Source organism: Triticum aestivum, chromosome 7A (genome assembly GCF_018294505.1).
Source record: "Triticum aestivum cultivar Chinese Spring chromosome 7A, IWGSC CS RefSeq v2.1, whole genome shotgun sequence".
NCBI classification, from domain to species: domain Eukaryota; kingdom Viridiplantae; phylum Streptophyta; class Magnoliopsida; order Poales; family Poaceae; genus Triticum; species Triticum aestivum.
This window is the reverse complement of record NC_057812.1, coordinates 699,045,169-699,057,764: the sequence shown is the minus strand read 5'-3', so window position 1 is coordinate 699,057,764 and position 12,596 is coordinate 699,045,169. Positions and strand designations below refer to the sequence as shown.

At 44.1% G+C, this 12,596-nt stretch overlaps 1 protein-coding gene across 1 annotated transcript; it reads left to right on the top strand.

Moving 5' to 3' along the window:
• The first annotated feature begins 1,984 nt into the window (after nucleotides 1-1,984).
• LOC123153779 (L-type lectin-domain containing receptor kinase IX.1-like) lies at nucleotides 1,985-4,126 on the top strand. Its single transcript, XM_044572728.1, has one exon. The coding sequence runs from the start codon at nucleotides 1,985-1,987 to the stop codon at nucleotides 4,124-4,126; it is 2,142 nt and encodes a 713-aa protein (XP_044428663.1).
• The last annotated feature ends 8,470 nt before the right edge of the window (nucleotides 4,127-12,596 follow it).

Sequence of the window (12,596 nt, the reverse complement as noted above, 5' to 3'; positions counted from 1 at the left end):
AGTTGATTGCTATGGCAGGACTTTTGGTTTTTTCCTTTCTTTTTATTTTCCCTTTTGGTTATGTGCATCCTGGATGTCTCGACAACATCTTGTAGGTGCAGAGGCTAGGTGTAATTGGTATCATCGCGATATTAATATATTCCCCTTTTCAAAAAAAGGGGGTCAGCATGTCCCCTCTTTTATCAGATCGTCCTAGCACCATAAAGAATGTCGTGACTATGAGGTATCCACACGTACACGATGGAGAATCAGCAGCACCAAGTAGTGCTATCAAGTCTGCGAGCAGTGCAAGGAACAAGCAACCTCATTCAAGAATCGGCAACGAACCCTAGGAGGTCATGTTAATTCCCATAAAGTATAAAGATCTTATCAGACAAACCTTTTAGCAACTATTGTACAGAATCATGTTTCCTACAGAAATTGCTAATCGAGCTCAAGCTTCATAGTGCCCGAAAATTTAAAAATTCAACTTTATCAGGTTTCAAAAAATCCTGAAGAAAGAATGTATACTAGTCTGCAAAGTTTCATAGCGAAATATATTTTTATGCGAGCTACACACAAATAACAAAAACATGAATGCCTAGCACATGTACTATTCACTATAAAAGCACATGATTTTGTTTTTTACAGCTCATATCAAAACGTATTTCATAATGAAATTTTACATACATCTAGTATACACCCATAAGTGCTTGTGTATTTATTTTCACTTATTTTTTTTAAGCTTAAAAGGTTGGTTTTTGAAACTTTAAAATTTTTGGGCTCCATGGAGCCCGAGAGCCAAAAATCTAACACATCCTGGTTAATTAGGGGAATCCGAGTGAATACTCAAAAAACAGCAAAAAAGAATCTAAAATTTGGGGATAGGGCCTAGGAGGACAAGACGCCCACGGAATCAAATCGCAATGGACTATTTTTTGGTGAATCATATGGGCTGCAACAGGGTGGAGTTTGAATCAGATTGCATGCACGTTGTTTATGCGATGAACGATGTATAAAACTACTTTGGCCTCGATGCTGCAGTGTCATATGCGGAGATCTGTCCACCGAGCAAAAACTTTGGACCCTCCTCGGGTCGTCATTGCTGTCGTGAAGCGTATGAAGTTGCGCACACCCTGATGAATGCTTCCATTATTTCTAGACTAGAGTGTCTACTGTTTAAGATGATTTTTTTCTCAAATACGCAAAAGTGTGTGTATCATGTATTAAAGAAGAGTGGGGAGAGAACCCCTCCACCTTGCTATGTTACAAGTTATAAAAAATACTCATACCACTCCACGCCCACTCCGAGAAGAACTATCTTATCCTCTCTCGTTAGTCCACCTAGCAAGATAACCTATCCTATGTACTGTTTGGTATGATGCTATGCCAAAATTTATCTCGTCGACAATTGTAAATGATTTACCTTTCGTTTGACGAATAAATGATTTACCCCTCAAGAAAAAAAAGACCAAAACTATTAAATAGTGATTTTTTGAAATGTTTTGGTATATTTTTCATGCGTGGGTGCACTGAGATGGGATTCAACCATTACTTTCTCAAACTGACAGTGGTTTTTGAAACTGTTAGGTGTGGCTTGGGTGCAATGGGAACGAAAGGTTATATTATAAAACGAAGAACCGTCTGCATTGAGATGTGCTTTCTGCCTGTGAGCCTGTCGCTGCCCCTGCCCGTCTCGATCAGCCGCCGGCAGACGGCGCTCTTGAGTAAATAAAGATGTATATATTGCCAAGAAGAAAGTCGAGTGCATCGACAGTTTTGTTGAACGACCATTTAACTCTTTATACATACGCTAGTGACTTTTGTCGTGTGCAACCATTTGGTGCTCGATCGGCCGGATAAAAAGAAGTCCAACAACAACACCATTGGCTCGCTAGTTCCTTTCATGCGCTCAGCACTGACATTCTCCTTCCGCGTGGAGACCAGCTCAAACTTCCCCTGACATTTATAGTGCTCGAGCTTCCTCCTTCCCAAACACCAAGCCATGGGCATTCTCCATCGTTGTCCTACCCTAGTCTTCCTAGTGTTGCTATACCTCTTCTGTGCGCTGCACCGGGCCTCCTCGTTCTCCTTCAACCTCAACTTCTCCGACCCCAGCGCCGGCTCATCGATGTCCTTCACCCGCGATGCATTCACCACTCCATCGACGCTTGAGCTGACAAAAAATGCACGTAATGCAGATATTCAGAACAGCGTCGGCCGGGCATGGTACGCGCAAAAGGTGCCGCTATGGAGCAACGTCACCGGCGAGATGGCCAGCTTCACCACCACCTTCTCCTTCCAAATCACCCCAGACATGGACAGCGTGACGTATTCAGGCGATGGGATGGCCTTCTTCCTCGGGCATTTCCCTTCCAAGATACCGGATAACAGCGTGGGCGGCGGCCTCGCCCTCCTCCCCAAGTACGCTGACGGAACAGGCGATAGCCGGATCGTGGCGGTGGAGTTCGACACTTTTGCCAACATGGAGTGTGCCGACATCAACGGAAACCATGTCGGCATCGACGTCAACTCCCTCAACTCCACCGCATCAACGGACACAACGAGCTGGCCGGGAAAGAACCTCACGTCCCCCAATGTTCTCAAAACCGCCACTATGACGTACCACAATGACTCCAAGATGTTGGCCGTGGATCTCCTCATCGACGGTGCCTTGTACCAGGTCAATGCCACCGTTGATCTGAGTACATATTTACCGGAGGAGGTCGCCGTCGGCTTCTCCGCGGCGACCGGTGGTGTCTTCGAGCTGCACCAGATACTGTCATGGTCATTCAGCTCCACTCTGGAATCAAAGAAGGAAGCACCTCCACCTGCTGAAGCTCCCCTTCCAATTCCAACCAGCAGCAACAACAAGCACAAAAAGTTGGTACCAATTCTAGTATCTGTCCTAGTTCCTCTACTTCTTTTGTTTGTCTGCGCGGCGGTGGTGCTGGGATTGTGGCGACACAAGAAAAGAAGAGCAAACGAGGACAGCGAAGAAGAGTGCCTCGACAGAGCTGACCTCGAGAGGGGTGTGGCGGCCGGAGGCCCCAGACGGTACATCTATAACGAGCTGGTCGCCGCAACGGGTAACTTCGCGGAGGAGAAAAGGCTCGGGCGAGGCGGCTTTGGGAGCGTTTACGGGGGTCAGCTCACACTAGCAGCGGCCGTCGGAGGTGACCAAGACCGTCGGGCGGTGGCGGTGAAGGTTCTATCAGCGGAGTCGTCGGCGCAGGGGAGAAAGGAGTTCGAGGCAGAAGTGAGGATCATCAGCAGACTAAAGCATCGCAACCTTGTCCAGCTGCTGGGCTGGTGCGACAGCCGCAAGGGGCTCCTGCTTGTCTACGAGCTCGTCGCAGAGGGCAGCCTAGACAGGCACCTCTACAACAAGGACGGAAAGCATCTCACATGGCCACAGAGGTACAAGATCATCCTCGGCTTGGGATCCGCGTTGCGCTACCTCCACAGAGAGTGGGAGCAGTGCATCGTGCACGGCGACATCAAGCCCAGCAACATCATGCTCGACTCGTCGATGAGCACCAAGCTCGGGGACTTCGGGTTGGCCCGGCTCGTCGACCATGACACGGGGTTGCTGCAGACCACCAAGGCCGTGCTCGGCACCGCCGGCTACATCGACCCCGAGTTCGTCAACACGCGTCGGCCATGCAGCGAGTCCGACGTGTACAGCTTCGGCATCGTTCTACTGGAGATCGTCTCCGGCCGGCGGCCGGTGACGGAGACCGCGGGGAAATCCTTCACTCTGCTCAGGTGGGTGTGGAGCTTGTATGGCAGGAACACAATCCTCGACGCCGCGGATGAGGGGCTGAGGGGTGACGAGGCCGACGAGCAGTGGATGGTGCGGGTACTCATCGTCGGGCTCTGGTGCGCGCACCCGGTACGGAGCGAGCGGCCGTCTGTCGCCCAGGCAATGCACGTCCTGCAGTCCGATGAGGCGAGGCTGCCGGCACTCGCGCTGCACATGTACAGGACTGTGCCGGACCCCGCGTCGTCTGGCCCGTACGGGTCTTTCTCCGTTGAGAGCTCCAGCTCCGGTCGTGTTCGCTCTTCTTCAGACAGCACGGGCAGCACCACTCTTTCCTCTGAGTCATCCTCGACTGCGTTGCTACGATATTCCAGGGATGGCTAATTGATTTGTAAGACTTTTTCAGAGGGTGTGACAAGGTCAGTCAAATGACATAACATGTAAAAAGAAAAAAACCAAAAAGAAAAATTGTAAGATCTCATGAATATAGCATCAAGTCTCGGTCGACTGAAATTTAGCAAGACTATTTTTAGACTAGACCATTGAAGACGCGCTGTGCCCGTCTATTTTGACACTACAATATTAGAGGCCGATGCAAGTATATGAAGGCATTTTACTTTTTTATATCAAATTAATACAGTATCAAGTAATATGTGTATATTTTCTTAGTAATTAAAGTACACTGAGGATTGTGAACTTTATTTAATCAGCACCCTGCGACTTTTAGACAGGTTTTTTTTTAGACAGGAGCACCCTGCGACTTGGTTGTAACAGTTCATAACAAAGCCCATATATGTGAATCTTGAGTCTTGACTCTCGCACTATATTATTTGTTTTTTGGGGGGCATCGAAGTAGTTACATAGGAAAACTTTGACAAGAAAATACCTTGGCAAATCACTGACAGCAGGGTAGAGACTGTCAGCTTTCTTGGCAACCACAAATTTGATTCCTGGAAAGTTTTCGCTAAGTTTGATCCTGTACTTTTCAGGATCTCCAACTGTATTGACATAGACCTTTGAAACGAGGTACACCATTGCTCAAACTATGGTGTGAACATGTCCGGTTAGAAAGGTTATCTGCATACATGAGTACCTTCTCAAGAACAAAATAACTTACCTCTGCTAGTAGAACTCCATTGTCAAGAGCTTTCTTAACACGCCCATTGCAGAATTATGAGATATTTCATTCAGATTAATTTTTGTCCTGAAGTCAAGAAGACTTTTAATCGACTGAACAAGGTTGAGATTTGAAGTTGATGGTGTACCGAAGCATACTGCTGAGAGGTCAGGGTGATTGCACAACTTGTTAACTGTTATTTAAATTGTTCCGCTTCAGTGAATTCAGTAATCATGGAATGCCGCATTACTATGCTGCTCTAGGACATGACAGTCGTGATCAAGGCCTTAGATGAAATAGGACTTAGATGTGTAATAATTAGGCCACATTTAGATGTGCTTTAGCAAAACTGTAACTAATAAGATGTATGCATATAACAGCTTCAATGGTGTACTGGTACTAAAACAAAGCTTCAAGCTTGTATACGGAACCCTTATTTTACCTAGTATACCATGTGAACGAGGCAATTGAAGAAAGATAAATTCAGGGAAGGTAACAATTGCAAAGGCTCGTAATTAGGTTCTTTATCAGCAAGAATAATTTGAAAACATGAAGATACGAAGCAGCCATTGTAGACTGAAAAATTCCCCAACCAAATTATGAAAACCAACCTCAATACTTGCTCGAATCAGTTGACCAGAACTATGCTACTCCCTCCACCCCAAAATAAGCGTACTAAGCTTGAGACACTTATTTTGGGATGGAGGGAACACAACGGAATCGTTGGGTCCAAGAAAGCGCGAGAGAAACCCAGATTCGATCCCGGGTCTGCTAGACCACGCGCTACACTGCTAGCCACCAGGCCAGCTTCGCCCTTGTGTATAATTTGAGGGCGCATCCTACTTGAAGCTATTTGAGCCCCTTTTTTCTGTTTTATTTTGTTTTTTACTCCATTATTTTTCATTCTTGCTTGTATTTTTTTCTTCATTTTTTTCTTGCGTTTTTGTTTCTTCATTTTTTGTTTGTTTTTCTTTTTCTTCTCCATTTGTCTTTTTTCTTTTGTTTTTACTTACGTTTGTTTTCATTTTCACTCTACATTATCATATGTGTCAAAAAACATTTTTTAATAAGTGATCAACATTATTTTTGTATAAACATTCGGCATTGTCCGAACGATTATTCAAAAAATTTCAAATATTTTTTCAAAATTTTAATAATTATTTCAGTATTTTTTAAATACTTGTTAAACATTGTTTAACATTTATTCAACATTTTATAAATAATTCTTCAATATTTTAATACTTACTAATATTTTCAAACACTTGTTCAACATTTTTCAAATACTCATTCAACATTTTTAGTATTTATTCAACATTTTCAAATACTTGTTCAACATTTCAAATTGTTGTTCAACATTTTTAAATACTCATGCAACAAATTGTTCAACATTTTTCAAATATTTGTTCAACATTTTTAGTACTGATTCAAAAATTTCAAATATTTGTTCAACAGTTTTTAATACTTATTCAACATTTTTCAAATAGTAGTTCAACATTTTCTAAAATGTGTTTTTGATGATGTTTTTTGTGTATATATGTAGAATATTTTAAAACATAAATAAAAGTTCAAAAAGAAAGCAAAAAACGAGAATTGAAAGCTGATAAAAAAACAGGCCTTTGCGTCCCGCGTGCCTGCGTGGGCCCATCTGGGCCCCCGACGTGAGGTGTGCCCATGTGCTCGCATAAAGCGAGAAATAGGGGTGCCCCGAAAAACGGGCACAATTAACCACAGGGCTCTAGAAAAGCTACTGGAGTAGCTGCCCTTGTGCTGTTTAGCCCAGTTCACGGGCAACACAGCCTCAAACGAAGATCCAACAGTCAGGAATGTCCATCAAAAAAAAAATCAAAACAGCCAGAAACGCCCAATTCATGAGAGGGCCGGGATTAGGTGCAATCTTTTTTTTTGTAATTGTTTAGCCTAATTTCTTTTTGAATTGTGGATTAGGTGTTGCCTTACTGTCCTAAAAATGTAGAATTAGTTGGGCTTTAGTATCTCGGCTTTGCTAACTCTCGTCTAGATGACCCTATGTATCTTTACAATACGGCAGGCAGATTGCCAAAGTTCCAAAATGCTAGACGTACGGACCTGTTACGAGCCCTTCCTCTAATTTTCTCCACCCACTCCCCCCTCCCCCTGCCACACACACACACACACACACACACACACACACACACACACACACACACACACACCCACAATTTCACCCTGGTGGGGCCCCTTCTTTCCTCTTATCCAATCAAAGCTTGTCAGGTCAAGATCAACCCATAAACCTTAATAACCTTCGGTGGATGTGGCATTGCTCTTCCCGACATCTCAGACAGCAAAGCATAGCATAGACGGTGATCAATGCTAAAATTATAAATAGTATTATATGTATAACTCTAGAATTGTAATATTGGAAACCAAGAATGCCAAAGCTCAAATAAAATATTATGGCAGTTTTGCTAGATGTCCACAACATCTGCTGTTGTTGGATAAAGGTGTTTTACGATCGTGCAAGTTGATACATCTGTCTTTTTTCCGCGAATCCGTTGGTACATCTATCTTTCCATGTGCTAGGGAACCCATCTAGGGGAGACTTTTTGAACGAAGACGCACGATGCGTCCGGCTTTAAATTAATAAAGCCCACCACAGGCAGCATCCAACAAAGGCACAGAGAGTTCGAACGAAATAAAAAGGGGGCATCTAGGGGAGACTACAGACAACCTCTTTTTCTATTGATCAGGACGTAGGACTCGCGCAGGAATATCTCGCTTACTGCAAGATGTATTCTCATCTCGCTTCTAGCTCTCGGTGTGTGCTCGCCTTAGCGGGCTGGCCTACTAAAGCGGTTTTGGAAAGGTTCTACAGACCCAAACGGATTGGTTTTAGAACCTTTCATGTGGTTTTTTTCTCTGATTTTTTATGGTTTCTTTATCAATTCTCTTCACGTGTTTTTTACTGTGTTTTCTTTGTTGGAATTCATTGATTTTCTTTCTGGGTTTTCTGGTTGTATTTATTTTTTATTTTTCAATTTTCAAATACTTTGTTGATTTTTTTAAATACGCATTTAATATTTTTTGTATATAGTTGAACATTTGTTACATACACGTCAAACATCATCCATATACATGTTGAATATTTGTCCAAATACATCTTGCACATTTTGCAAAATGCATATGGATCATTTTTTTAAATACACAGTGAAAAATTGTAAACACACGTTTGAATATATTTTTTAAATGTCATCAACATTTTGAAAACATTCAAACATTTTTCTATGTGTTATGCACATATTTTCTAAATGATACAAACATTTTTAATACACAGCTAACATTTTAGAAGCAAACTTTGAACATTTTTTCGAAGTATGATATACGTTTTTTAATGTGCAAACATTTTTAAGTGTTTTCAATGTCACAAACATTTTATAACGTTATCAATATTTTTTTAAATGCGTTAACATTTTTATAAATGTCACGGACATTTTTCCTAACCAAGCGGAACAAAAATTTAACACTCCCTGAATATTTTTATTATACACACTTAAACATTTTTGAAAATTAAACAGAGTAACTATATATAGTATATATTATAACTAAGGAAAAATAAAATAAAAGGGGAAGACATAACCAAACTTAAAAAACACACGCTAAGGGATCCTTACTGGGCCGGTCACTAAAAGCTTGGGAGGCCTTTTTCTTGTGTTCTCTGCTATTTTCCAGCGTAACAAGCCAGAAATGAGATAAAGAATATCTTGGATGTCCAGAACGAGTCCCTCTCAGAGAAATATTTAGGCCTACCGACGGACGTAGGCAAGAGCAAGGAAGGCAGCTTCACATACCTAAAGGATAGGATCTGGAAACATATTCGAGGCTGGATGGAGAAATGCTTATCTGCAGGTGGGAAGGAGGTGTTGATCAAATCTGTTGCACAATCTATTCCGATATTTGATGTCCTGCTTCAAATTACCCCGTGGGCTCAGTGAACATATTAACAGTCTTCTTCGAAAGTTTTGGTGGGGAAGCAAACAAGGTCAGAGGAAGCCGGCATGGGTGTCATGGAAGACGATGTGCAAACCAAAAAATATGGGCGGGATAGGTTTCAGAGATGTCAAGCTCTTTAACCTGGCATTGCTCGCAAGGCAAGTGTGGCGCTTATTGCAGGACACGGAATCACTAAGTGCACGGGTGCTTAGGGCGAGGTACTACCCAAATAGCAACATTCTAGATGCAGCTCTGGGGGCCCATCCGTCCCAGGTGTGGCGATCTTTGATGGAGGGCAGGGATCTTCTGACCCTAGGCTTGATTCGACGGATTGGTACGGGTGCAGACACGCGCATATGGGAAGATAATTGGCTCCCCCGAGACTATAAGTTGAAACCGATATGCCCCATATCGGCCAACCCTCCTATTTACGTCTCAGAGTTAATTGATGAGACGACCAGAACGTGGAACAAGCAGCTGTTAATGGAACATTTTATAGGGCCGGATGTTGAGGTTATTATGAATATCCCACTGAGCTCGCGGATACAGCCTGATTTTTGGGCATGGCACTATGACAGGAGGGGGGTGTGCACTGTGAAATCGGCCTACAGAATGATCAATGTCATCAAGTTTCAGCGAGAAGATTGGCTTGAGCATCGACCGGGCCATTCAAACAGAGAAGCTGAGGGGAAATCTTGGACGCGGCTATGGAAAGTACAAATTCCATCAAAGGTCAAGATTTTGTATGGCGACTAGCTCATATGTCTTTACCAACGGGTTCAGTTTGACACGAACGCAAAATGGCAACGACGGCCGCATGCGGCCTGTGTGAAGAAGAGTTTGATTCTTGGCGCCACTCCTTGTTTGATTGTAGGATGGCTAGATGCGTGTGGGCGCTCGGAGATGAGGAGATCCTTGAGCATGTGATATCAAACAGAAGTGACGACGCGAGGCTCTGGCTGTTTTGGCTATTTGACTCGATGAGCCAGCATGATCTCGCGAGAGTTTTGATTACCATGTGGGCAATATGGTGGGCTCGCTGTAGAGCGATACATGATGACGAATTCCAAAGCCCCATGACCACAATGTGCTTTGTTAACCGATACTTGCAGGACTTGGAAATTGCTACTACCAGGACACCGACGAGACAGCCACAGGCTGTGACGCCAAGAGCTCGCGCATGGATCCCACCTTCAGGGAATGCGGCGAAGATTAAAGTTGATGGTGCTATTTCCCGCCAGGGCACGACGGGAGCTTCAGCCGTTGTTTGCAGGGATCAGCATGGCAATTACCTTGGAGCATCTGCGGTGGTATTCGATGGGCTGGTCGATGCTCCGAGCCTCGAAGCTCAAGCATGCAATGAGGCTCTTGCCCTAGCGCAAGACCTGCTTTTGACGCATGCGATAATAGAGTCAGACTGCGTGCAAGTGATACAAGACATAAATGGAGCGTCGAGTTCTTCTTCTTATGCTTTAGTTTTGAATGAGATTAGAGACAGAGTTTCAGATTTTGTTAGTATTACTTTTCGGTTTGAAAACAGGGAGGCAAACTTTGAAGCACATGCCTTGGCAAAGGCAGCTTCGTCTCTCCCTGTAGGGCGCCATTTGTGGCTAGGGAACCCTCCAGACATCATTTGTATTCCTGCTGTGATTGTTGAATAAATCCCTAGTTCACCTGAAAAAAGCCATGTTTGCTTTAAGAAATAATAGGTAATTGCCCATGCGTTGCAACAGGGTCATACATACTACGGGGCTCAACACTAATTATGTCTAAAATATACTTTTACGATTATCATGCACATCTGGTGACATTGTAGACTTCTTTCTTATCTTTAAATCACTCTTCTTCCAACCAATAGCTATATCTCTGTACCAAATAATTCCAAGCTTTCCACTTCGTTTTTCGGTTGCATCATGCTAAAGCACACCACAGTCCCTCTCTGTAACCACGTTGATGCTCTCGATCCCCTAGAGGTATCGCATACCGTTAAGAGTTTACATATAGTTGATGGACCAGTGGCCTGAACAATCAAACGAAGAGTAGATAGCATCACATCGTAAACACAACAGTATTATTAGCCATTTGATTTCTCTCATTACCAATCTCTTCATTTCAAATTAGAAAATCTCATAATTCTAATCAGATGGAATTACTTGCTCTTTTCTAATATAGAGAACGGGTCAACATTGAATAAGTTTTCCATCATTTTCTCTGTGGAACATTTTCCCACACGAGTGACCATTCAGAACAAATCAATCAAATGGTTATTCAATCTTAAATCATCATTACACCAGATGACAAGAGATAATACATGAGCTCTCCCAGCCATTGCTCTAGTACATCCGTGTACCTGCGCCAATCTTGCAGTAAAACCAGTACGTATGCCATTCGTGTACTGACCTGGGAAGGGGAAGCTTGAAGAACTTCGTCTTTGGCCGGAGTTGCAGGTTCGCGACTCCAATTTTAGACACAATCGGGGGCTAGTGACGGTGCAATCGACCGGGGGTGTCCTCTAGGTGGGTGGGGGGGGGGGGGCTGATAGCAGGCCTGCCACATGGCCCTGGAGGCCTGGCTAGGGTTCAACAGCAGGTGGGAGGCTGGAGGCCCAAATATGCATCTAGAGATCATCTTGGCGTGCATGTTAAGATGGCAACTGGCAAGATCTGATATGGCCTCTGTAAAACCCTAGCCACCATCATCAATATAAGGAGGAGCTAGGGGTAGCCATTCTTATCTACACCCATAGAAACATAATCTGGTAGTTTACATAATCTCCATTGTAATCCCTCGCATGAGACACTCTATCTTGAATATAGATGAGAAGCTGGATGTTGGGTATTACCCTCTCGAGGGCCCAAACCTTTGTAACTTCCTTATGTGACTTCCGTTCTAGTACTTCCGGCCATGTTCACCACCCTACCGACGGTAGTTCTAGTTCCACGTACCACCTGGAAGCTTGAGGACCATGCCCTTTCAGCAGGCCGACGGGGTAGCTCTAGCTCTGCGCATGACCGCGCAACACCACCACTGCCTGCGCCCTCCACAGTGAGGCGGCGGGGCAACAGTGGTGTAAGTTACCTTTGTCCCCTGCTCCTCCAAAATGATGTTGGGTGCTAATCCCAATGCCTCCGAGCCCGTGGTCGCGGCTCTTCGAGTCAGAAATGTGGGTAGCTCGGCGCGCAGGGCAGACAACACCAGATCTAGACAGTCCATCGATTGGTCCCATGGATCCACGCCGGTTCCCCTGCCCTTCAACTCTTAGGTAATAGTTGGGTAATCAAGCCTTGGTAATCCGCGAGGCTACCAACCACCAGGGTAGGCATACCCAAGGATGAAGCAAGACAAAAAGTTGATGGGGGTCAACTCACCAGGGTAGGCAGATCCATGGCGTTGGAGCCATCTTCTCTAAATCAAAAGTAAGTTATTGAAGGATTTCCTAATTTCATTGGGGTCAACTCACCCAATGCCTACATGGCAACTCCGTCCTTGGGTGGACCTGAACTATCGGCGGTCAATGACATCTTATGGTCTACATCGACAACTTCTTGACCACTACTTCTACAAGCTCTTGACCTTCAACGAAGTCGCTCAGATAAAAACGAAGGCCGTGAAGCGGCAACAACTTTGCTCATGACATGCCCCTTGTGGAGGCAGAAGGAAGACGGGGTGTATTTCGCAAAGGACTCATCTGCAATTAGATATTCTTGTAAGGGCTGAATCTATCTATTATATATACTTAAAACAAAAGACAAATGAGTCATCATGTTAATC